The sequence below is a fragment of the Molossus molossus genome, unplaced genomic scaffold, assembly GCF_014108415.1.
Source record: "Molossus molossus isolate mMolMol1 unplaced genomic scaffold, mMolMol1.p scaffold_m16_p_6, whole genome shotgun sequence".
Classification (NCBI taxonomy): domain Eukaryota; kingdom Metazoa; phylum Chordata; class Mammalia; order Chiroptera; family Molossidae; genus Molossus; species Molossus molossus.
In genome coordinates, this window is record NW_023425399.1 from 3842498 (window position 1) to 3868704 (window position 26207).

Consider the following 26207-nt stretch of genomic DNA (forward strand, 5'->3'; position numbering starts at 1 on the left):
AGTTGCTTTAGGGAAGAAAGAAATGGCAGGTGTCTGAGTGTCAGAAACAGTGAGAGGCCAGCACACAGCCTCAGAAACCGGTGACCTGCGGAATCCCCTCGGTGCATGTGGTTTGAGGCTTTTCAGTCTCGGGATATAACCTTTTTGATGTTCAAAGTTTTCAAATTTAAGAAGTCATGCGCACTTGTTTTAAACAGTGAATATAAAGCTTTGCAGAAAGGCAGAGTTCCTCATCTCCCCGGCCTCCAGCCCCAGCCCGGGACCGGCCCTGTTCCCGCATTCCCGTTGTTGGCAGCCCGTGAGGCCCCTCCCACGCCGCTCTCCTGGCGACGGGGTCCTGCTGCACGTGGAGGGGGTGCTTTCGCAGAAGTAGCCCCAGACCACACACGTGATTCTTGCTGTGCGACACATCTTGGGCTTCCCTACCGGTCAGTAGGCAGAGCCCTGCAAACATTAGGGTTGGCTCTGGCTGGACAGGATTGCTCATTCTTTGCTCCTACTGGGGGCCTGAAGTACAGAGACTCCTGAGGTTTCTAAACGTGGTCAGAGTGTAGGAGGCGGTGCAGAGTGCGTGGTAAAAATACCTGCCCAGGTCTGTGGTGGAAGCTGCACCCCCAGAGCAGGCAAGGTGGGCAAGCCCGTAGCAGCACATCCGGGCCCTTCACAAAGCCTGGGACAGCTGACCTCTGACCCTCAGCACTAACGCCCATGCCCAAGCCACACTGGTGGCTGCGGTGCCTGTCCCCAGGTGACCAGGGTATGATGATAGAAGCTGTCCCAAACGGAGTTACCTTCCCACTCAGTACCACATTTGGACCACATCTGAGAACAACCGCACAGATACTGGCTTACTGTCAACTCACTTTAAAAAGTCAGATATGTTTCTTTTTAAAGAAAACTTCTCAATATTATTAAGTGGAAAACCAATGTCGCATCATAAATAGCAATGATCTCGGTAAGTAGATAGTATATATCGTAACACATAATATTGTTGTTATCGCCCTGGCCGGTTTGGCTCAGCGGTTAGGCGTTGGCCTGTGGTCCAGAGAGACCCGGGTTCGGTTCCCGCTAAGGGCATGTACCTCGGTTGCAGTTTGTCCCCGGCCCTGGTTGGGTTGTGTGGGTGGCAGCCACTCGATGTGTCCCTTTCACGTTGATGTCTCTCTCTCTCTCTCTCTCTCTCTCTCTCTCTCTCTCTCCCTCCCTCCCTCCCTCCCACTCTATCTGAACAAAAAATGGAAAAATGTCCTCAGGTGAGGATAAAAAAAAAAAAAAAAAAAAAAAAAATATTGTTGTTGTCAACATTTTCGAGCATGCCCCCTGTGCCAGGCACAGACCTAACACCCTGCGACATCCTTGCCACAGCCCCAAAGGGAGGTGCAGCCTTGCCCCTTCCTACGGGTGTCTCCATTCTGCGGACGAGGGAAGAGGCTCCAAGCACCTGAAAATAGACAGACACACTAAAACCAAAGACAGGGACCAACTCAATTGTCCTGGTGCCCGTGGAGGGGGAGGGAGGGCTCAGCTCTGCTAGACTTGGAATCTGAGCTTGCTTTCTGCATTTGCTTCATTCATTCACTCATTCATTTATTCAAGAAGTCTTCGCTTAGCATCACGGTGTGCCTGGCGCTGGGGAGGGGGCCGAGGGGGATTCTGCCCTCCTTGGAAAAGCCTGGCAGTGGGGGAGGGTGCACTGAGGACAGGCATGTGGGAGGTGTTCCAGAGCTATGATGGTGAGGACAGGGGAGGGCATTCACCAGCCTGAGAGGTGGGTGGCAGGGTGGGGATGATGCCGGACCAAGTTTTAAACTTTGAAGGATAGATAGGAACTAGGTGACATAAGGGAAGAGGGGAGGGGAGGGCAATGCAGACACATTGAAAAGGTGGATTAAAGTAAGTTTCAAGGCCCAGCCAGTGTGGCTCAGTGGTTGACCGTCCACCCACGCACCAAGAGGTCGCCGGTTCAGTTCCCAGTCAGGGCATATGCCCAGGTTGTGGACCCGATCCCCAGTGGGGGGCATTCAGGAGGCAACCAATCCAAGTTCGCTCTCATCGATGTTTCTCTCTCTCTCCCCCTCTCTTCCTCTCTCTCTAAAAAACAATAAAGGAAAAAATTTTTTAAATAAATAAAGTTAAGTTTCATGTCTTCATTGGACACCCCTATTGTTAACACGCTAAAAGGAGGATTTAATCTCGGTGTCCTCAGTCTGCAAGATGGGAATCATGGTACCAGCTTCACAGAGAAACATCCCTGAAGATGAGTGTATCGCAGTCTGTCAAGCCTCCCAACAGTGCCCGCCACGGAGTAAATGCTCAAACCGTCACTAACGACAACGGTGATAATTACTACTGTTTGGGGCAAGTGACAGTGTTTTCCTGCCATAGCGGGGGTTTGTTTTTTAAAGCGAGTTTAAAAGTGGCATGCCCGGCAAGTTTAACTTCAACATGTATTATCATGTTTGTCCTCATTTGCTTCTGTCCTGGAATGTCACAAGCACAAAGAAATTAACCTGTAACTTCCACATGTCCCTTTGGGCCTCCTGAGGCCCTTCCTTAAAAAGAAGCCAGAAATCCAAGACCCTTCTTTCCAACTAATAGCAATTCATTGACTTGATGAGGGATTTAAATTCCTTACCAAATGGCACAAGCAACCTAATAAGGGGCAATATTTCTAAGTAGCACAACTCACAGCCTGGGGCTTTCTAAATCTGATTTAGACGCAAAACATCCATCCTTCGTGGCTGAAATTCCTCTCTGCTAAACAGCGCGGCTGTGCAGGGACACCTCTCTGTAACCAGCCCCTACTGGGAGGAGTTTTGTTTTTCCTCGCCTCTCCCCCTCCAAATGTGCTCAGCACAGTGGCAATGAGGAAGGTGGTATTGGGGGGGGGTGTTAAAATCTGGAAACTATTGTTTAATCCAATGACAGCAGAAACAACATAGACTCTGAGGATGACCAGCCTGGCCTCGGATTGCACCTACCGCCTCCTCGTCGTCAGGGATGTTAAACTAGTTACTGCCTCTGAGTTTCACTTTTTCATACAAGAGATGGGTTCCTGAACCTCCGAGTGCCTCAGTTTCCCTGTCTACAACACAGGCCACCTCTTGGACTGTTGAGATCGTGAAATGAGATAATGCAGGGAGACCGTTTGGCACGGACCCCGGGACTTAGGAAGGGCTAAGCAGATTGCTTCTATTATTATCGTTAGTGCTGTCTACAGACGGGATAATCCGGCCACGGCTGCAGGTGGTTTAGGTGACGCAGGATAACGCGGGACAGAGCTGTGCACAGCGTCCTGGGTGCCGAGGGGGTGAGGAATCCGAGGCAAAGCCATGTCAGGTGCACTGTAAAAGGGTCAATGTTGCTGCTTTTTAGAACTTTTGTCCACAGGAAGTGCAACCTGGGAGAAACCAGTGATCCCTTCCCCATCCCCACAACTGGTCTCACACACACACACACAGCCCAAGTGGAGCCCACCGTGTATGCAGAACACCACTGAGCCCACAGCTGCAGCCACGTTAATGACTTAAACCAACACACATCTGTCTTCTTCCGGTTCTGGCGGTCAGACGGCTAAAGTGGGTCCCAGTGACCTAAGCGCAAGGTGTCAGCCGAGCTGTGGTCCTTCGGGCGCCCTCGGGGGAAATCCACTTTCTTGCCTTTTCTGGAGTCTAGAGGCACCTGCATTCTTTGGATGGTGGCCTCCTCTCCAATCCTCAAAGTCAAGAAAAGCCGGTTTCATCTTCCTGCTCTGACATGGCCTCTGGGCTTCCCTCTTCCACATGTAAAGGGCCCCTATGGCCAGGCCAGTGTGGCTCAGTGGTTGAGCATCAACCCTGCACCGAGAGGTCGCTGGTTCAATTCCTGGTCAGGGCACAGGCCCAGGTTGTGGGCTTGATCCCCAGTGGGGGGCGTGCAGGAGGCGGCCAATCGATGTTCTCTCATCAGTGTTTCCATCTCTTTCTCCCTCTCCCTTCCTCTCTCTAAAATCAATAAAGAAAAAATAAAAGGAGCATTTCTTTAACAAAAACAGGGGCGGGGCCTTATGATGACATTGGGCTCACCTGGATGACAGAGGGTGCTCTCCCTACATGAAAATCAGCTGATCAGCAACCTTAATCACATCTGCCACCTTAATTTCCCTTGCCATGTGACAACACCCAGGTTACAGGGATTAGGATAGAAACACCTTTGGGGGGCCATTATTCTGCCTAGCACAGCAAACTGGAGTAAACCACCTCACTTCTCTGAGTCTGTGTCTTCATCTCTAAATAGAGTGAGAATGTCTAACTTCCACGAATACTGCAGTGAGGAAAAAAGATAATGGACATGAAGCCAGGACCTCAAACTGGCCACCTGCAAGCCACATCTAACCAATGGGCACAGTTGGTTCTCCCCACCCCCACCTTCTTTAATCGGCATTAGTGGCTGATGTTTTTAAACCAGATAATTTCATATTAAAATTCGGAGTTCCTGTTTCTCTGGATTTACAGATGACCTTGTGCACAGCTTCCTAGGATGGTGTTGATCAATGCCCTGAGCTGTTCGCCACAGTCCTCACCACTCCCTATTGCCTCTCACTCTGTCTGCTTCTTTTAGTCACACGGCCTGCCTGGCCCTGGAGGGAGCTCAGCCTGTGACAGTTGCTAAAAAACATCCAGGATGCAGAAGATACTTAATAAAGAATAGTTAATATTCCGATTCACAAAGATTCATGAGCGCAGGGATACTCAAGTTTGCATTAGAATTCCGTGGGGAACTGGAAACATTCCGAGGGTCCATGCTGCCCCTAGACCACTGCGGCAGGACCTCTGGGGTGGGGATGGCTCAGGGTTGCACTCTTTACTGAAGCATCACTCTGAGGGTGGAGGAAAGACTTCCCTGGCCCCATCTGCACCGGCAGGCCCTGTTGCCCCGACTCATTTGTTAAGGAAAATAGAGAGTGAGGTCAGCCCACAAATGGGAGTCCCTGTCACGGGCTCTGCAACACCTGCAAAGGCTCCAGGGTCAGAAGAGCTAAGTGGCACCCACTCCAAACCCCTACTGGGCACCTGGCCAACTGTGAGTGCCCTGGAGAGGAGGGGGATGGGTGAGACCAGAGGGGAGAGGCAGGGAGGGGAGGATTGAGGGAAATGGAGAGAAATGAGAAAGATGGGGAGAAAGGAAGGAGGGAGGGAAAGTCAGCAGAGTCTCTCCACCACCCTAGGGGATGCAAGCTCCTCCCGCTGCCCTTGATGGGGGGTCCCTACTGCAGCCCCTCCAGGGCCCCAGTGGCTGCAGCTGCCCCTTCCAGAGCAGGTGGCAGCAGCGGTGGGGGGGGGGGGGGGCCCCATGTGGCCCGGGGAGGCTGAGCTGCTCCTTTGCATATGCAAAGAAGCTCCTGGCCCAGAAGGGAGGCCAGGCTAGGGTCTGGGGTGGGGGTGGGGTTCAGGATCATCAGTCCCCACCTCTCACCCAGAGATTACCTCCCCCACTGAGCTGTTTGTCCTCACACTCAGCCTGGCCCTGAACAAGCTGCTTGACCTTGAAGCCAGACCTGCCAAAAACAGCCATGCAACGTTGTTTCCAAGAAGCGAACCTAAGGAGACAAGGGGAGAAGGGAAGGGAGGAGAGAAACGAGAGGAAGGCTGTGAGTACAGGTCTGCACTGCTCTTTGGGTGCAAAAGAATATTCAACAACCTAAACAGTGAGCAGCCGGGGTGCCCAGCTACGGGGGGACCTGGAGGGCGGGCTCATTTAACCCAGCTGTGCACTGAACCCTCCATGGGCATCTTCTGCCATCTAGGTAACGACCTGTGAGCGAGGGCACCACCCCCACTTTACCGCGGGAACTCTGAGGCGCATTAGCAGGATGTGTGTATCAGTCCCCCCACACGCCTGGTCTCCTGAGCTGAGGACCCTGGGGAACTGCTGCCGCCACGGTGGCCATCTCGGGACAGTGACAGCCGCCCGCCGGCATCTGCGTCGACAAGACCGAGTTCCTCCGGGTCCTCCCAGGCCACTCGGCGGCTGCTGTTGGACTTCGGGGAGCAGGAAGGGGATGTGCACAATGAAACACAGCTGGGCCCCTGTGGTGGGGTCACAGGCCGCCTCACCTTTGTAAGAATGTCCATAAATCTGCTGCGAACATTTTGTTAACAGAGAGACTCAGTTCATTGGAAGGGGGATCGAAACACAAGAGAACTTTTCAGCTGGGATGGGCAGGATTTTTAAAGGGACCTCAGCTGTAAACTCATTTCACACGCGACAGATTTCTGCTGAGACCCTTCCCCGTCACAGACTCTGCCTTGAGGGAATCGCGTCATCCCAGGGCCAAAGCTCAGAGGCCTTGGGGGCCTGGCAGGCAACCAAACGGGCGAGTCGAGAAAGGCAGGGACTGCGTTTTCCTGAGAACATTCCGCGTTGTTCTTACACGTTGGCCGCTCATTTCTGATTTGTAGGAATAGTCCCATTTGCTGGCAATGCCAGTCCTGCAGCGGGATTGGCTGCGGGCCTCCGCCCCCTCCGGGTGCCGCCCTGGGTTTCCTCTCGGTCCCCCTCGGAACGGAGTGTCTCCCTGAGGGTTTCCATGGCCCGGAATAGCTAGAAGAGGCTATTTTTGCAGGACTGATAGCAAAGGCCGCAGGAGCCCGGCCAGGTCAGCGCTGGGTCGGCGCCCTTATCATCCAGCCCCGAGCTGTGGGACGGGCGGGGAAGACATTCAAGAAGCCCAGGAATGTTCCTGGTGGGGACTGTCTGGGAGAGTCGGGACAGCCCTGGGGCCAGTAGTAATAGGACAAGGGGCAGGTGGGAGCCAGGAGGAAGGCAGGTCCCGCCTCTCCTGGGCCCATTTCCCTGTCATTTGCTTGGCAGCTGCCTGGGTCCTCATTCAAAACGCACGCAAATCCCAGATCTGTGCCCCCAAGTCAGTCCCTGATGGACCTTGTCCCAGGAGAGCCCTGGACCCAGGGCAGGGAGGGAGCTGGTGCCCTTTTACGCCCCAAGTGCGAACTAAGCACCTGCTCTGTGCAGGCTGGGTTCCCAGAGTGAACTGAAGTCCGGGTCAGCCAGCACGTCTAAGCCGGCTAGTGCCCGTGTCGCCCGGGGGTCTCGGTGAAGTCTGCTGCGGCAGGTCTGCGGTGGGTCCGCTGTTCAGAGTGCGTGTGCCCTGCCCCTGGCGGCCACCCGCCCCGCCTGTGCCCTTGCGGTGCTTATGGTGCGAAGCAGAGACGAAAGGGACAGGCAGGCTTTTATTGTGCTCCATTCCCTTCCCTCGTCTGCGTGCTGGAAAGTCGACATAATAAAATTGTGCAGGGGCAGGAAGCAGCGCCCCCGTGAAGCCTTCAGATGGGAACATTCAGATCCGTAAACTCAAACCGCCAGGCCGCCCGCCACCTGTTTGGGTCAATCACGTTCGTGGGCACCAGGACTGTGGGGCCCTCAGTTTCCCCCTGCGAAATGGAGCCAGGGATGCTCACACCACCATCTGGCAGGCAGTGTGGGAATTAGGGAACATATTATACGCAGAAGCTTTGGGAGGGCTGGAAAATGTTAGTTATTGCCAACTAGGCAGCAAAGCCAAGTTCAAATTCATGGCAAAGAAGATCCAGGGAAACCTGCAAGGGGCCGAGCTGGGTCATCACGGGTGACTCTCGAAATGGTCTAGTGGCCTCTAGAAGAATAAGGAGGGGCTGAGAGAATCTGGGAAGACGTGTGGGTGCAGGAACCCCCCAGGGGACAAGGCTTGGAGGAGGACTTCTCCGGGCAGGCGGGACCCCCCGGCCACGTGCGGGGCCACCGGAGAGCGCAGCAGCCCAGCTGGAGAGCTCGGTGTCTGCACCTGGGCAGCAGAGGTCGTTCTCGCCTGTCCGGGCAGGAGGGGAAGCCCCAGCCTGATGTGCACAGCAAGGGACAGCGGCAATCTCCAGACCCGGAGCGAGAAGGGAAGGAAATCCCGACTGGGGTGACCTGGACACAGGAAACCACGTTGAAAACATAAAGCAGAATATTGAGCAATGGGTGTTGGAGAAAGGAGCCAGTGATGACCAACCTCAGAAAGTTTAGCCTCTGAGGCGCTGAGTTTCCAGAACCACAGGGACGCGGCCGCTGGTGGGCAGCGGGATGGAGGTATCACCCCAAGTCTGGGTGATACCCCCATACCTCCCCAAAGGTGCTCCCAGGAAGCATCTCCTACCACTTAACAAGTATTCAGGGTTGATGATCTTAGATGCCATCCCTTGTGTCCAGAGCCGAGGTTGTACAAGGTCAGCATTATCTCCTTGACCGGCGCTGGCAACACTGTTATTACTGTTTTGCGCAAAGGCTGGGGACAGCCATCGAACTTGGTCAACAGCTAGTGTGTGGAGGAGGGGGACTCTGTCCTGTTCAAGAGTAAGTGGCTTCTTCCCCACTGGCCTGTCCCCTGAGAACTCACTTTTAGCCAAATGCCCCTCAAAAGATGCTAAATATTCTCCTACACCCTCTGGTGTCTCCTGCTGTCTTTAGCAAAGTCCCCAGGATGGAGGGTGTCTTGCAATCGGAAAAATTAGCTTCCTCCAGGACCACACATCTGAGCCTTCTGCTGTCCATCCGCTGAACCTGCTGTCTTTCCAAAGAGCCTGTGGGGGAGGTGCAGCCTCCGGGAAGTCAGGCTGCTGGGGTTCGATGTTATGAGGAGGTCTGATTTCAGCAAGGAAATTGGCCAAGTCAGATTGCAGGGTGACAGAGAAGGTGTCTCAAAAACCATGTAGCAAGGGAGGGGGGAGAGGCTGGGCCACCCTCCAGGGAGTGGCCCCGGAGTCAGGGAGAGGACGACCATAAAGTGTTGGCCTTCCGTCGCAGCTGGGGGCTGTTCGCACAACCCGGACGTGCTGCCCTCGCTTGGAGATGGGATGCGGATCCTACTGAACCACAAGGTGGAACTTATTATAATCGCCATCGATGGTCTTAGCGTCCCGTGTCTGCTGGAACGAAACAGCATGAACTCGGTGGTTTAAACAGCGGGAATTCACCTCGCACAGTTTGGGAGGCCAGAAGTCCCAAGTCAAGTTGTCGCAGGGCTCAGCTAGTTGTCTAAAGGCGCTAGGGACACAAGTTCCTGCCTCTTGCAGCTTCTGGTGGCCCCGGGCCACCTGAGTGCGTGGCTGAGGCTCCCCAGTCTCTGCCTCGATCTTCACATGACCTTCTTCTGTGTGTCCCCTCCCCTTCCCCTCTGGCCTGACACTGGTCATTGGATTTGGGGCCCACCCTAACCCAGGTGATTCACTGGGGACCCTTCATTACGTCTGCAAAGACCCTTTTCCCAATTAAGAGCTTCAGGTGGACGGTGAATGGGGTTCCATCATTCAGCCCACCGCTGCCAGGGCTGGGTGAGCAAGGGAGGGCTTTGGGGGCACAGCCTTGTGCTGTTGTGGAGATGGCAACGTGTTTCCCACGGGCCAGGGACAATGGCCGGCTGCGAAGCCACACCAGCGTTGGCCCATGTTCCCTGGGATGTCATCCATCACCAGCGAGAAGGAGCTGAGGAGGGAGAGGTGAGCATTTTCTGCGGAAGGAAAGGGGTCACACACTAACACACCTCCTGCCGGGCCATGCCCACGTGGCCCTCAGTGTCCGCTTTGTTTCCGGGAGGCTCTGGGCTGTGCTGGGTCGGACAGAGAAGTGTGGGAATGAGGTTTTAACCACTTGAATGGCGGCCACACTGTGTGGTCTGCCGGACACGGCCCCATGTGTTTCAAGGGGCCCCTCACCCTCCTGTCCACAGAGATCCGGGATGAGCCTGTCCCCAGACTGCAGCCAGGGACACGGGCAGCTGTCCTTGAACTTCTCCCACTCCAGCCCACAGGACAATGGCCTTCAGTTAGCACTGTGAGCCGACTTATCTCCCCATAGAAACCCTGGGAGGCATGGGGTCATGAACCCACACGCCGGGGCCTCCTCTGTGTCCTCCCCTGCCACCAGCGTGCGGCTAGGCAGTGTCCGTGACGAGGGGGAAGCGAGCAGCTTATGAAAATGATAATATTCCAGGTAGGGTCCCACGCCCTGTCGACCACTCCCACGCCTCGGAGATCTCCGGTGCAGAGACCCGAGGGGCTCGGAGAGGCCGCCCGCACACCTCCGGCTTGGGGTCCACGGGTGGAAATCCCACAGGATGTGCATGTAGCAGCAGCATTCCTCCAGGATGGCCTCGAAGTAAACACAGAGCCAGGTGCGGATCATGTAGCCCCTGACAGACGTGACACGAAGGTCACGTCACCTCTGCGGGCTTTTATCAAGACCCCAGAACCCTGAGAAAAACATCAGGCAGGCCCAGAGGCCCGGATGTGGGCAGCAAACACGCGCTGGCCGGGGTCCGCAGCGGCCGAGGACAGCCCGGGAGCGGAGATCCCCCGTGAAGTCCAGGGCGCAGTAACAATGTTCCAATTCTGGCTCCTTCGTTTGGCCAAGTGCTCCCTGGTCAGGAGGCTCGGATGACATTACATTCCTACTGAGCGGATCTTCGGGAACTCTCTGTACTGCCTTGGCAACTTTTTATCAGAGGTCAAGGGCACCCCGGGTGGTGCAGAGGAGCCCCCGGGAGCTGACCTGCACAGAAGTGAGCGAAGCAAAACCTGAAATTCCTTCCGCATGTTCTGCTCCGAACCCACACCCTAGCCGCTGACACGTAACATGTGGGGTTTGTCGTTTGGTGTTTGACAAGCATCTTCCCAGCCAGGTTATCCCTCCCCGTGGAGAAGTCCTAGGTTGGGGGAGGGGAGCACCCTTGGGTCATCTTTTAAATAACACAAAATCCACCTGGCGCCCTGGCCGGTGTGGCTCAGTTGGTTGGAGCGCCGTCCTGTCCACTGAAAGGTTGTGGGTTCGATTTCTAGTCAGGGCACATACCTGGGTTGTGGGTTTGATCCCCAATCAGATGTTTCTCTCTCACATCAATGTTCCTGTCTCTCTCTTCCCCTTCCCTTCCTTTCTCTCTACAAGCAATAAAAACATATCCTCGAGTGAGGCTGGAAGAAATAATAATAAAATAAAATTTGATGAATTAAAAACTTAGGGCAAAAAAGACAAACCCCCACATGGCCGGAGCTGCCCCTGGCCACCAGCGCCCCTGCTGCCCCACTGTGCTCCATGCAGCAGGAACGGCCACGGGCCCCCTGGACAGACCCTGAGTCACAGCGGGCCTGGGCCCCAGTGGCAAAGCGGTGCCAGTCACCACCACACGCCAACACCTGCTGGGGCTTCTGCACTAGGGTATATGCCCTCCTCTGTCTGTCTGTCTCTCTCGTGCCCCCACTTTCCTTTCTCCGGGACCAGCAGCAGCAGAGCCGTCGGGGAGCTGACTAGAAGTGCCTGGGCCCCCGGGCTGGCAGGGGGAACAGCTCCTGTGAGGAGCTCCGGGCACCGGTGGGCACGCAGCCTGAGAAGTCTGCTTAGGGCGTCTCCCCTGTAAGGGACTGCAGTGAGGGGTCCCCGGGCCTGGGACAGAAACGCAAGGAAACCCCGTGGGTGGCTGAGTTCAAGGACATTTGGGTCTCATGCTTCAGCCAGGCACTTAGTTGGCATCTTCCTCTTTGTAAGCCGGGAAATGGCTTTAGAAAGCTCCCTGGGAACCCGGGCACGGCCAGTCCCTCACGTCCCCGAGGAGGCCTCTCTGCCGCCCAGGTGAGCACGGAGGGGATGTATGCAGAGGCCCAGGTGCCCCCAACGAGGTGTCCTCTGGGTCACTGACCCCCTGAGGTCCTAGAAGGAACTCAGCTCACACGGGGGACGTCTGTCTGCTCTGTTTCAGGCGCAGGCGTCACAGCAGGAGTGCAGGGCCAGCCACAGACCCCAAGCGCTTCGGAGACTAAGGGCGCTGTCTCCAGTGCAGAACGGGCGCTGGGGAAGGGGGACTGCAACGGGGAGGGCACAGGACAGCTCTTCTGTCCTCCGGGCTCTGCCCTTTCGGGTCAGGGTCCGGACTCCACAGCCTGGATTCAGCCACCCGCAGCCCGGGGCCTTGGCAAGCTGCCGCCCCTGTCTCCCGGCCTCGACGTGCCCATCTGTAAAGTGGAGCTCACCATCAGTTCCATCCCCACAGGGGGTTGTGAGGACTGAGATGCTACAGTGAGAGGGGTCGGCCTCTCTCTGGCTCAGACTCGATGAGTGTTCGCTGGAGAAAGGTCGAACACCGCGGGGAAAGCTGGAGGATCAAAAGGGGGCGTGGCGGGGCCCCGAGTTTGCTGGCAGCTCTGAAGGGACCTGAACCAGAATGAATGACTTGCCCCAACAGGGCCACGTGAAGGAGCCAGTCAGGAGGGACGGACATTCCCAGAGGTCTGTGGAAAACAAGTGTCCTTCCCCTGACAGGGACAACCTCAGGCCAGGACCATCTCCTTATCCAAGAGCAGGGCCGAGTGAGAAATGAAAATTCGGGGCCCTTGTTCAAAAAGTATTGAGAATTTCAAGACGGTGACAGCAGACTCTGAGACCAAGCCTGAGGTCCTTCAGCGTCCACGGTCGTGTGACTGCGGAGTGACGCAGCCAGGACGCGAGCCCTGCTTTCAGAGAGTGAAATCAGAGGCCACTGTCAACAGACACCCTCGCCCAAGCAGCCTGGCCCTCCGCCCGCCCTCAGGGCTCCCTGCTGGTCAGAGTGCCAATGGATCTAGAGGTCAGAGTGGCCCACACCACTATCAAGAGGGGCAGAGGGAGGAGGGGAGGGGCTCTGGGAAAGTCGAGCTGTTACCATGCAGGAGATAAGCCGGCCCTTGGCCGCCAGCCGCCAGCCTGTGCCATGGTGGCTGGAATGGCACTGCCCTGGCTCCTGTGGTCCTGGAAGGAGCTCCGCTCAAACGGGCGACGTCTGTCCGCTCTGTCCCAGGCAGAGGGTGGGCATGCTGAGCCTTCTCCACTCCCCGACAGCGGACTGCAGGATCGAACTTGGCACTGGGGAGAACACCGTGTAGCATGGGGGCACCTTCCCAGGAGGCCTTGGGATGCCTGTGGCCAAGGGCACTCGGGAAAACCGGCTCTGCGCCTGCAGCCTCGGGGATACACGCTGGAGAACGTTCCTGCTGATGCTGGAGGCCTTCAGATGGGACGCGCAGGGGACGGAAGGAGGCGGGTCCTTCAGAACCAAGTGAAGGAACCCAAGCATGGGCCACACCACAGAGGCAGCCAGGGCCCTGTGGGCGGGGCGGACAAGGGGCAGGAGGCCTTAGGAGTGCGGGGCCAGGATTAACCCCTCACCTCACACAGGTGGCTGCAGGCAGAGACCACGTCCTGTTCTCAGGGTGCCCGTCCCAGCCTTTACAGAGGAACAACACCCCCACCAGGCACACCCACACCACCCGCAAGTTGTCCTAACAGGCATGGTGACCAGCCCCAGAGCCCAGCCACGTGCCCACCCCCGAGGCCGCCCCTCGTGGGCTCGACTGGCCTGGCAACAGTTCTGAGACAGGCCACTACCCACATCTCCGCTCTGGAGAGGAGGAGCCCGAGGGTCAGAGCGGAACAGCCTCCCTGTGGTCACACGGCTGATCAATGGCGAAAGCAGCATTTAATCCAGATTTGAGTCACGTCCAGGCTCTTCCGTCTCTGAAACGAGGTTCGCAGGCCTTCCCGCCGTAGCGTGGTGTACCCTCCACGTGCTCGCGGGGTGATGGCCCAGCCCCCCTCTGGACCCGGAACTCCATGGCGGGGGCCGGGGCCTGTCTGGCTACGCTGTGCACCTGGGTCCAGACCCGGCGCGGGGGAGGCCTCTGCGGACATGGGCTGAACAAATGAACGAGTGAGTGAATGAAGGAGTGAACAAGCCAGTGATGAAGAACCACCCAACTGCAATGGCTCATGAGTGCTGCCTAGTTGCAGCTCTTGTGGGGAGTAGATAAGAAGGTGGTTTTCAAGTTCCGGTTCCTCTTGAGCAGCTGAAATACTCCCGTGACCTCTGTGGCCGGGCTGCGCCGTCCCCTCTCATGGCGCCGCGAGAGGGCTCGGCCGGCCTTCTGCACCAAGCCCAGGGGTGCAGGCCTGTGGCTCAGCGCCAGCCCGGCACCGTCCCCACAGGCTGTGCGGCCCTGGGCTTGTCAACGGGCCTCTCCATGCCTCGGTCGACCACATGACTGACATGGCTCCGAGGCCGAGGATTAAACGAACTCACACGTGCCCAGGCTGGGAGGGTCGCAGCACGTGCTCAGCAAGCATGAGCTGTGATTATCATGAAACAACTCACAGCGCTGTGAAGGGCAGGCTCCGCTCAGCCCCCCGCCCCGTGCTGGGAGCATGGCCAAGCCCACGCAGGGGACGTCACAGCCGTTCCCGTGATGACATCCCAAGGCATGGGCCGAGGGGCTGTGTTAGCTCGTTTGCCATGTGGATGCTTCATCTTTGGGGGAGGTTGCCTGGGAGGCGCCATGGTCCCCCCCCTTTCCTCCCCTAAGCAGGCTCTGAGTCTCCCCACCCCCACTGCCAGCTTCACCAAGGAGGAAACAGAAAGAGACCGAGTGCCCAGGTCCCCAGACAAGGGTGAAGCCACATACCCTTTGGGGAAGGCAGAGGGATTAGAGCCAATAGGAGCGGGCCCCAGCAGCTGGCCCTGGAGAAACAGTCATCCGCCAAGCCCGCCTCTGGGCTCACGTCCCGGCAGGGCCGCCCCTCCAGGGTGAGGCATGGCCAAGGGGCCACAACCTCACACAGGGACAGAGAGAGGGGCCGCGGGCACGTCCACAAATGGTGAAATGTGTGAGCTGCAATCTTGCTGGCTTCCACCAGGCTCCCCGTGCCCCCTCCTCCTTCCTTCCTCCCTCGAGCTCGGTCCCAAAGTACAGGGCAGAGGGGAAGCGTCCTGGAAGCGATGTCACCAGCACGTTGCCCCAGACAGCCCGTGTGGCCTCTCTCTCGCCGGCTGCCAGGCCAGCACAGATGCATCTCATCACCTACCCAGACCTCGGACAATGCACTCGGGGCCCCTCGAGGGAAAATGCTCATGTAACACGCCAGCAAAGTGACTGCAGCCAAGTGCAACTTAGGACCCGGCAACCCTCAAGTGATTCCCAAGCGAGGGGCGCGAGGCCCCTCCCCTCCAGGGAGCCAGCGGTCCCTGCCCAGCCCCTGAGCCCTCCCTGCCTCTCTCGCCAGCCAGTGTGTCACTCAGGAGAGACCATTGCCACCCTCGATGGAGCAGCCCTGAGGGACAAGAGCAGCTCCCGCGCCGACAGCCAGATGTGGGCTGGTTATAAATCAGCCCTGAGGCCACGGGGGCAGCTGCCGGATGCCGGGGATGCTGGCCGGCGTGTCGGCCACAGGAAACCTGCCGCGGCCGCACAGAGTGGAGAAACGGGGCCTGGGAGGTCACCGGCAGTGCAGGGCCGTACTTACGAAAACTCAGCCCCGTGCGCTCCCTCCCTCGGGGTTGGGCAACTCTCTCGGACCCTGCCAGACGGAAGCTAGCACCTTAGCTCACCCTGGGGGTCACCTGGGGAGCCTTAAATGCGGACGCCTAGGCCCACTCCAGAGATGCTAAGGCAACTTGTCTGGGGCGTGGCCAGGCATCCGGATTTTAAAAGTCCTTTGGAGCCCTGGCCGGTTTGGCTCAGCGGTTAGAGCGTCGGTCCTCGGACCGAGGAGTCGCGGGTTCGATTCCGGTCAAGGGCACTTGTCCCTGTTGCGGTTCGGTCCCTGGCCCTGGTCGGGGAGGTTGCAGGAGACACAGTCGGTGTGTCTCTCTCACAGATGTTTCTCTCTCTCTCTGTCCCTCCCTTCTACTCTGTCTGAAGATAAATGGAGAAGAATATCCTCAGGTGAGGATTAAAAAGAAATTTTTTTTTTTTTAATGTAAGTCCTTTAGATGACTCCAAGGTCAGCGAAGGTCGAGAACACAGGCTCCAGGTTCAGGATCCAAGTCTTGGCCCATGGGCAGGAAGGCTGGGCCCCACTCAAGGAATATGATGCAAGGAATTCGATGCAAGTGGAGCCCGGGGGGGAGGGGTGCAGCCCACAACCTGTGCAGCTGGACACAGCGGGGACAGGGCGAAAACGGGGCATCCAGTCCCTTTAGTTGATAAATAGCGACTCAGAGGTGCAGGTTCAGATCCTGGTCCGCTGTTCATTCAGGAACTTATGCTCAGTCCCTGCAACCCCTAGTTGTGGAGCTGATCGTATTGGGAAGGAAACAGACAGAAAACAAAGACTCTCACAAGTGAAAGCGTGATGACAGATTTGATAAGTGCGTGTGATGGGAAATACCCTCAGAACCTGCAAAGATGTCGGGTCCTGTGGCAGAGCGGAGTCAAGGTTCCTAAACAGCTGACTTTAAAAAGACTTATTTTCTTTTACTTTTTAAAAAAAAAATTATTTATTTTATTTTTGAGGGAGAGAGAGATAGAAACATGGATGAGAGGAAACATCGATAGGCTGCTTCCGGAAGGTCCCCCGCTGGGGATCGGGCCCACAACCTGGGCATGTGCCCTGACAGGGGATCGAACCAGTGACCTCTTGCTGCAGGGTCGACGCTCAACCACTGAGCCACACCGGCCGGGCGACATATTTTTTTTCTTAATTTAAACATCGGGTACTGTTGGTGTGTGACAATTCCGTGTGTGCAGATTGGAAGGTAGCCACGGAGGCAGGAAACAGAATAAAGAAATTCCCGAAAAATTATAAACTCAGGGAAAACGTCTAGGCAAATTAGAATGAGCCACTTTGAAGGGAACGCGTTCAAGAATTTTTTGTTTTAATATCTGTCCCTTATTTTACTTTACATTTCAGTTTACATTGAGAAAAATCTTCATTTTTATCATTGCGGTGTCACATGTCTAACATTGTATGAGTTTCCGGTGTTCACCATCACGATGTGACATTTGCACGCACTTGGGAATGATCAGCGCGATGTCTAGGGGACTTCCGTCACCGTGCATCGTTACAAAAGGGTTTCTTCCGTTCTTTTCTCTTTTCTTGTGGTAGGAACTTGACGATGTAATCTCTAGACTTTTCAAATATGAGACACGCTGTTATTAACTGTAACCCCCAGGCGGTACCCGACGTCCCCAGGACTTACCAGCCTAAACAGCTGCCCTGGTCCTCCAAGGGCGTCCGTTGTCATCACAGCGGTAACGGGTATACAATGTTCCGTGTCAGTTGTCCCAGAACAAAGGTGCAAGAGAATTGCGGGAGCTGAGAACAGCACGGGCAGGATGAGAAGGTCGTGGTCTGGTTTTCTGGCTTGAAGGGGGCGGAGGGGCCACGGGCCGAGGCGCTGGATTCTGCCAACAACCCAAGTGCGCAGGAGACAGGCTCCCGGAGCCTCCGGCAAGGAGGGCCGCCGGCCAGCACCCCGAGCTCGGCTTGGTGAGACCTGAGCGGCCCGCACTCCAGACCCACGGACCCTGCGAGCTCCTAACTGGCTGTTTGAGGTCACTTCGTTGGTGGTGAGTTGCAGCAGCGAACAGAAAACCTATGTAGTGAATATCCCAGAGGAGAGGGGAGTCTAGTTCGGGGGACAGAGGAGGCTTCTGGAAGGAGTAGCATTTGAGGTGAGACCCACGGGATGAAGGGCCGTTGACCCGCAACCTGGGGGAGGAAGGACAGGTGGGGGAACAGAAGGTGCAAGGGCCCTGAGGCAGAGGAAGGAGGGCCGGGTGACTGGAGGGCAGACCCCCGGGGACGGCACTGAGTCTGTTTCCTCGCCTGCGGGTGGGATGATGACGGGGCTCCCTCGTGGTGAGGATGAGGTGGGCTGGGCAGCCGTGCAGCAAGGAGAGTGGGCTCTGCAGTCGGACAAGACCGGGGTTCGAGCCCCTGGTCTTCTGGTTACTGCCTGTGACCGTGTCAGGCTGCTTTTCCTCCCTGGGCCTGTCTCCTGTGAGTCTTCGGTAAGACATTGGCTGTCGTCCTCGTTGTTGGAGGCTGAGGCCCAGAGACGGAAAGGCACGCGCTCAGGGTCACACAGAGACCCTCGTGGGGAGGGGTCTCCTGGCCCTTGGCCCCCGCAGTCTCAGGCTGCAGGGCCACGCCGACCGAGAGCGCAACTCAGGCCAGGAGAGCCGTGTGTGCGCGTACGCGGGCCCAGGGTGGGTGCGCAGCACGGGCGTGTAAAGGCACACGTGCGGGGGTGGGAGTGGCATATCGGTGGCCCCATGGGGCAGGGACTGCATCATCCTTTGTCCACACTTCCTATGGCACTTGGTGTCATAGGTGCTTGGTGTCGGTGAATGAGAAAGCACCTGGATGGCCTGCAGGACAGACGGACAGCAGTCAGTGAGTCCTTCTGCCTTATCGGCTTCAGCTCTGCTGACCCTTTTGGGTTTCACCCCTGAAGCAATGAGGCGGAAGAAACAGGTTCCGGAAGAAAGGCTCCCGCTCCGCTGGGTCTCGGCAGCTGCAGGTTTTCACTTGAGCTGGTGCTTCTCCGCGAGCAGCCACCCTGGGGTGTTTCACGGAGATGGCGGAGGCGCTGGACGCGGTCCCTCCCCTCCAGGGACAGCCGGCTCCGGCCGCGAGCACGTGCTCCGGACAGGCACTCTGCCGGCGACTTCACAGACATCGCCTGTTTCGTTGTCACAACGCCCCTGCTATTCACATTACGAACGTGGAAACTGAGGCTCAGTCAAAACACAAGAAGAGAAGACCCCATTCCCTATCCCTCCCTGCATTCAAAGCCCTTTGCAAAGTGACTTTGCAGCTGCAGCCCTCCAAGGGCCGTGTGCATCTCCCCAGCTCCCGCGTGCGGGTCGGCTAGCTTCGGCCACAGCCTTGCTGGGAGGGGGGTCCTGTCCATTGCAGCCCAGGCCTCAAACAGCCTTGCATGCTTCTGCTCTCTCTCGGACCCCCACTTCCATCAGGAGACCAAGCCTGCCAGAGAGGGAGAGACACGTCACCCTTTGTGCCCATCACCCTGGATGATAGTCACTCCCCAGAAACTGGGCCTCTAGCTGACCCAGCGGCTGATCACAAATGCAGGGGGTACCCCAGCTCACACCAGAAGAACCAGCCAGCGGATGGACCAGGCTGTATTGTTGACTCACTGAACCATGTTGTTTTAAGCAACTAAATTTGGGGATGATTTGTTACACAGCAGTAGCTAATTGATACACCCACAACCATGCAACAGCTAAAGGCAGATTCAGGGCTGAAAAGCAGGTTTGCTTGGCTGCATAATCCATGTTCTCAACCCCTATATATTCTGCCATCTCCCAGGAGGAAATGAGTCTAACAGAGCCCGGAGCTGCTACAATTCTTACTCCTCCCTCCAGTCTTGATCGTCCATCTTCCGGGGAACATGCCTAAAGCCTCCCAACCTGGGAGCTCCTGCTGGCTCCGGCTCGGTCGCCCCTCTCTTCCCAGAGCCCAGGTGGGAACAGGGCACTGGCCGCAGCCTCGGTCCTCCCCGGGCCTCCACTTTGATCAGAACCGCCCCTGCTCAGTCGCTACGTTCCTTCCGAGTGTCGGCAGAACGAACCCACAGTTTCCACATGTACATAGCAGCAGCCATGATCAAAACCAGCTGGAAGGTTTAAAAATAGCCTCCCTGGGCTGCCAGAGGTGCCAGGTCCCTGGCTGGGGAGAGAATCCAGCCCCAAGGTGGGGGCACCAGCTCCAGGGGAGAACAGCCGTCACACACTCAGGAGACTCCTGGGCCGGGCCCAAAGGCTTGCCTGGGAGCAGATGAAGCCCGAGTCCGGGAGCAGAAGCCCCTGGAGAGGCACCGATGGAGAGGAGGAGGATGTGGGCTTCAGAAAGTCCCCCAGAGGGGCTTTTCTCCTCCCCCGGTCAGTCTCTTTCTCCTCTCCCCCTCTCCCTGTCTCTCTCCTCTCTTGTCCCCTCTATAATGAAAACAGTGGGCAGTAGCGGGCTCTACCCAGGTTCCACGCTCATGAGCTGTGTGATCGTAAGCCAGTGGCTTCACCCTGTGAGCCTCAGTTTCCTCATCTGTCAAATGGGGCCCCTGCCTCGCTGGGTGGTCCTCAGAGTCCACGAGACGGTGTAAGTAGAAAGCTGAGCAGAGTGACCGGCCACCCAGGGAGTACCTGACATCGGTCGTTTCTTCTTCAGAGAAGATGACGATGGTGACGACCCATCCTTCCTTCCTCTCCCTGGCCCTTCTTCCTCCTCTGGCCCCATCCTCTCTCTGCTCCTTTCGGGCCCCTGCCTGGTCCCCCACAGGCTGAGGACCGAAGAGGCCATCCCGGAGCTCAGGCCTGTCGCTGATCCGCCCACAGCTGGCCGCACAGGGAGGCTGCGCCAGGCACCCATCATCAAGGCCCACACAGCCTGCCGGGCCTGCCTGGTCCTAGCAGCATCCTGGAGCCTAGAGCGGCGGCGGCACATAGTAGGTGCGCAGTAAACACGTGTTCAGGAGCTGGAGGGATGAGCTGCACACGTCCTGCTCTTGTTTACGGTTGAGAGGCTCCGGGAGGCTGCCCGGCAGGCAGCAGAGCGCACCCCTTGGAATTCCCACCCAAGGTCCCAGAGTGGGATTTTAAAAAAAAATCTTGATTTTTTTCAGTATGTTTTTAAAATTGATTTTTTTTTTTTTTTTAGGGAGAGGGAGACAGAGCAACAGAAATATCAATGAGAGAGCAAAACACCAGTCGGCTGCCTCCCGCACGCCCCTGACTGGGGATTGAGCCCACAACCCGGGCATGTGCCCTAACAAGGAATCAAACTGGCGACCCTTTGGTGCAGGGTCGACACACGACCAACCGAGCCACACTGGCCAGGGCCCAGCAGCGGGATTCAAACCCAGTTGCACTGGCACCGAAGTGTGTCTTATGTGCACTCTGTGGCCTTGGGTACCTCGCACAGCCTCTCCGAGTCCCCCTTCTGCCCCCTGAAACAGAACACCAACCCTGCAGCACTCGGGCAGCGCCGGCCACGGGCTCTGGCTGGCAGGCAGTCCCGGGCCAACTAAACCTCTGCCGACTAATTCACGGAAAGGACAGTTTACCTCAGAAACTGCAGTCCACCCAGACGCTCCCTGGTTCGTTGCCTCTGGGAACACTTCTCTCTCCACGTTAAATAAGGAGAAGCTGCAAACGGCAGAACATGCACGGGACATGTGGTTTATACAAGAAAGAGGAGGGGGACCCCGGTCAGCAGGTCCCCAGAGCCCTGGAGACAGGACCTTTCCCCCACATCGTGACACAGGCGACTGGAGGTGCATGGCCAGGCTTCCCACTCGAATGGAATGTCCAGGGACTGGACCAGCCCCAGCGGGGACCCTGGCGGAACCAGCTCCTGTTCCAAGCATGGTGGCTGGGATGGGCCCAGCTTTGCTCCGCCTCCACAGGGAGCTGGACCGTCGTCCCTCTGTGCCGGCGCTGTGCCAGGTTCTGGGCGACCCCATGAACGAGCCAGGTCCTGTCCCCACCCTGAGGGAGCTCAGAGCTGTGGTTCTGAGTGGAGTCCCCAAGGTTGGAGTCTCCAAGGATCCAATGGAGACATTCAAGTGCCTGGGGGCGGGGGCGGAGATCAGACTACTCTCCGGAGAGGAGGGGAAACTCGCTTTTCCAGCAGAGTGGACCCTTCAGGCCAGTGTCAAAGGTGGCAGCCCCCAGGGGACAGCCTCCGCTTGTATCAGGACATCCCCCCCACCCACCCTGCACACCAGGACTCACTAGGGCTGCCCAGGCCACTGGTCCAGCCAGCAGAGCCATCTCGGCCACCCAGCGGCTGTCCCACCCACGGACAGCCTCTCCCACAGGGTCCCACCGACCTGGCCGAACACAAGAGCTACAGGAACTCGCTGGCCTCTGGTTCGTGGGAACAAACTCACCCTGGGCTTAAACGGAGAAGCTGGAAAAGCGCTTGTATAGGGTCTGCCTGTCCTGGCGTGCGGCTCCGGGCTGCTTCCCAGCTCGGGGTGGGGGTCACTTTGCAGACGCTCCAGACCCTTCCTGCTGGTCCTACCACCACTGCTGGGCTGGGGGGTCCAGTGGTCCTGGCCCAGGCGACACACCCCAGCTGCCAGGGAGAGGAAGGGCACAGCCCCCCAGGCCCCGAAGGTCCTCCCCTGTGGTTTAATGCTCTGCTGCTGCCATTTTAAGTCTTGACACATTTTGAACAAGGGGTGCCCTGTTTTCATTTTGCATGGGGCCCCTAATTCTGTAGCCAATCCTGGGAGGGGCTCAGGGCCCAGCAGGTGGGCCCAGCAGGAAGTCTCCAGCCCTGATTTCCCAGATTTCATGAAAAGGCTTTGTAACTGGGCAGCAGCAGAAACCACAAGTTCCCTCGCCCCACCCCCACCCCACCCCCACCCCCGCATGCTCAGGCCACAGCAGGGCCCAGACACCCATACTCCTGCACGTGTTCACACTCGCACAGCTGGGTTCAGGGGCTCACACATTCACGCGTGCTCATGCGTGTTCACAGGTGCAGTAGCTAGTCGTCCCCAGACACACGCTGCCCGCTCTGGGAGTGGCTCAGTAGACCCCAAATGCCACCCGCCACTCCTAGACTGATGAGAAAGCAGGGAGGGTATTGCAAAGCCAGGGAGGAGGAGTTGGGGACAGGGGTCTCCCAGGAAACGAGAGAGGCCCTCCGTCCCCCAGGGTCTCACTTAATCCCCCGACAGCTCCCCACACAACCCTCCACAATTTTATCCCACTGAAGTCCCAGAGGGAGGGTTTGTATTATACCCATTTTAAGGATGGCAAAACCGGGCCTCTGAGAAGCAAAGTTGCTTGCTGCAACCCCGCCAGGCAGACTCGGGAGCCCATGCCCCACGGCAGCTCCTCCACCACCCTCTCCGCCCCACAGGGCTTCCCCTCTGTCTTCCGGGCCCTGCCTGCAGGGTGCTCGCTCCCAGGCGCTGCTCCACCCTCCTCACCTCGGGTGCAGTGGGGGGGCGGTCACTGTCCAGGGGACCTCAGTTCTCTCTAGAGCCCCTGGTGCCTACCTAGCCACTTGGCCAGCCTTCCCTTTGACCCCACAGGCCAAGCCCCAGGAAGGGACAGACTGGTGTGACTGGTGACCCACAGCAATGCCGAGCAGCGGGACACCTAGGGCCTGGGAGCGGGTGTGAGGTGCGCACTGTGGGGAGGGTGGCTCATCCCTTCGGCCTAGTTGGGGCTCCCGGTGCTGGAGACCCCGGAACCCCTCTCCACACAGCCTCCTCCCAGGTTCCAAGTGGAGGCCTCTTCCCCGGGGACTCAACAGTCCTCTGGGGCTCCTCGGGGTGGACTGTCCTCAGAGCCTCGGGGACACACTGCGGGCCAGCTGGCGGGGGTGCAGGACGGCGCAGGAGCAGTTGGTGACAGGCCGGCTTGCTACCGCGCAACCTGCCCGTGATGTCTGAGCCAGCGCAGGCCCGGCTGCCCAGGCCTTATTTGGTAAGAGCCTGAGATGGCCCCGCGCTCGGGCTGCGAGCTGATGGGACACCAGCAGGCCCAGCGCAGCCGAGCACCCGCGCCTGGCAGCCTGCTCCCGCCCACCTGGCCTTCTCACCTAACCCCTGGGCCGCCGCGCTGCAGCTGGAGGGGGGAGATCCTGGGGTCAGGCCGGGGCTGCGGCGGCTCCTTTGGAGCCCAGCCCAGGGACAGGCGAGGGATTCCCCAGCTTTTGCCTATATATGGCCGAGGAGAGGCGGCAGCGCTCGGATGGGACAGAGGTATTGTTTTAAGAGGGTGTTTGGCATCGGGCAGTGATTCTTGGATTCTTGTAAAACCCTGGCAGGGACATTGTTTGACAACCCTGGCAACGTGCTGGAGTCTGCAGGGGAGCCTGCCCGCTCCTGGGGGCCGCGGGCATGTGATGCATCAGCTGCCTGCCGGCCTCTCCGGCCAGAGCACCCGGCAACCTCGCCCGGGAGCCAGCAGGGGCTCCGGGCAGCTGCGTTGGGGGACCGCGCAGGGCGGCCCTCTGGGCCCGTTTCCTGATGGGAACGCAGGGTGTGCAGGGGTATCCATCGTGCCCCTACGTGCTCTGCCCTGGCACATGTCTGTAGTCCGCCAGGGCTGCATGTTTGCTCTCATCTGAGTCCCCAGCATCCCTGTGCGGGAGGTGGGCCCTGGTCCCCATTCTAGATGAGGAAGCTGAGGCGCTGAGCGCTGAAATGACTTGCTTGAATCGTCGCTCCGGGGCCAAGCCGGGATTCTCGCTCAGGGCTGCCTGATGCCCAAGGCAGGCGGGGTACAGAGCCCACGGGCAGCAGGGCCGCGGGAGCAGCTCCGTGCCCTTGGGGGGCTGACCCTGCCCCCTTTCACCGGCTAGCCCACCGACGGCCACCCACACGGCCTCTCGCAGGGCAGGTGCCCAGTGTGCCCTGGTGTGCCCGGAACATTCCGGGTTTTAGTACTGAAAGTCCTGCTCCCAGGAAACCCCTCCGTCCCAGGCAGACCAGGACAGCTGGTCACTGGAGCTGCAGGTGGCCAGCCAGGGGCTCCAGGCACCACCGGGAGCCGAGAGAGAGGGGAGTGGACAGCCAGGCGCCCTTCCGTGCCAAGTCCTCCCGACCTGTACGTCTGGCCCCATGCCCACCTCCACCCAGGCCAGGAAGGAGCCATGGAGAGGAGGTAAATAACGACCTGTGCACGGCCACCTCGGCCTCCCCCAGGAGGGCGACGCCACCTGCCCCGACAGCACATCAAAGAGAGGCAGGGCCGCCCGCCAGGCAAGCAGCCCGGGAGCTGGCCCGTGAACGGCCTGCGGGGAGGGCTGGGCCCCCAGGCGGAGACTCAGAGCAAACAGGCCCGCCTTGGAGTCCGGGGCTCTGCGACCCGGAGCATCTCTAGGCCTCGGGCCTCATTTATAAAACAGGAGAGGACAATAGCCAGCAATAGCCAAGGGTTTGCTGCATGCCAGGCTCTGTGCTCTTAGAGACGGGGAGCGGGGACCCCAAGAACAGCAGCCACTGTTCCCTGAGAGCTGGTAGCACATTCCCACTGTGCCAGCCTCTGACGTGCCGCTGAGGTGTGTCCTGTCCCGTCCGCTCTCAGAGGGTCGCCAAACTCTGCCCCAGGCCACGAGCATCTCCAAAATGTCACGGCCTCCTCGAAGCTGCAGGTACCAGGTGCTGTCCTCTGTCCTGCAGCCACGAGGCCACCGGCCCTGCTGCCCGGCGGGAGACAGGGCTTGGGGCATCGGTTCGGCTGCACGGCGGCGTGAAGGGTGTTGGCTCTGTCCCTTGGGCATGTCTCCACAGACGGTGGCCCCCAGAGACGGTGGCCCCCACATTCCAGAACCAAAGGCCAGTTCATGTTTGCTGGACAGCGGGCTTGTATTTACCCCAGGAAGAAGCAGAAAGAAGCCCTTTTCGCCTTCAGGTGGCGTCCCAGTGACAGAATACCCCCACACGGCTGCGCGCCACCTCCTCTGCCGCCGTGCGGGGCGGTAGCGTGGACGGGGAGCCCCTAAGTGTCAGATGGGCGGCCTGGGGTCGAACCTCAGTCCTGCCGCTCACCACCTGAGGGAGGGCCGGGCTCTGCCAGCCTCCTGGTCTCCATCGGCGAGGCCGGGGCTCGTAAACCCAGTCGCAGAGTGTCCGTGAGCACTGGAGAGCTGAGGCCCGCGCAGCACCTCCAATCCCGAGCGCACTGCACAGGAGCCAGCACTGCGCCTCTGGCCTGGGTGTTTCGTTATCCATCTCCCATTTTCAAGCAGCGCCGCCGCGATGGGTGTTTCTGTCCCCGAGGGCTAGGACAGAAGGCGGGTCCGAGGGTGACTGCTGTTCACAGCTCTTGCTTCATTCAAACGGGTCGACCTTCCAAATCTAACCTGAGTTGCGGCTTCCCCCACCCTCCGGCCGGCCCTGGGCTTGGCCATTTTATGACTGTTTTTCTGTCGCGAGCGGCACGTCACAGGGCTTTTTGCGGCATCTCTTCTTGCCGACAAGGCTGGGCGTTCTTCCACGCAACCGTTAATGTCTCTAATTTCCTCGGGAACCCATGGCTTGGTCACCTCCAAATATTTCTCCAGTGGCATCTGTCACAGTCCCGCGGCTGGTCCCTGTTGGAAGCTTCTTCGGAGCAGGAGGGGAGATGGGAGAGGTCACAGCTTGGGAAGGCGACGCGAGCACCCCCGCCCCCACCTGCCTCGCACTCACCCGAGTGTCTTCGGAGCTTCCCCGCGGAGGAATCCCTTCCTGGGACCAGGCCCCGAGGCTGGGGGAGGGAGGAAAGAGGAGCCAGGGGAAGTGACCGAATTTTTGGAGCAGCGAGCGAGCAGGGAGGCCCCCATAGCCCGGCCCTGATGTCTCACTGTGGGCCCTCCGCACCCCAGTGCCAGTGGGGGGCTGCCTCCCGCCGGCTTGGCCCCCC

General features: G+C 58.5%; 1 protein-coding gene across 4 annotated transcripts in view; it reads right to left on the reverse strand.

Moving 5' to 3' along the window:
• Positions 1 to 26207, reverse strand: part of RBM38 (RNA binding motif protein 38) — a 52105-nt gene that overhangs the window by 1609 nt on the left and 24289 nt on the right. The window contains exons 4-5 of one of the 4 annotated variants that reach the window (XM_036244902.1): positions 5493 to 5578; positions 3346 to 3836 (exon numbers count right to left, since the gene is read on the reverse strand). In XM_036244902.1, the coding sequence (XP_036100795.1) occupies positions 3817 to 3836; positions 5493 to 5578 (106 nt within the window). In that variant the 3' untranslated portion in view covers positions 3346 to 3816. Of the gene's footprint in view, positions 1 to 3345; positions 3837 to 5465; positions 5579 to 26207 lie in introns of those variants that run through there. The other 3 variants (XM_036244900.1, XM_036244901.1, XM_036244899.1) reach the window with 3 other exon arrangements.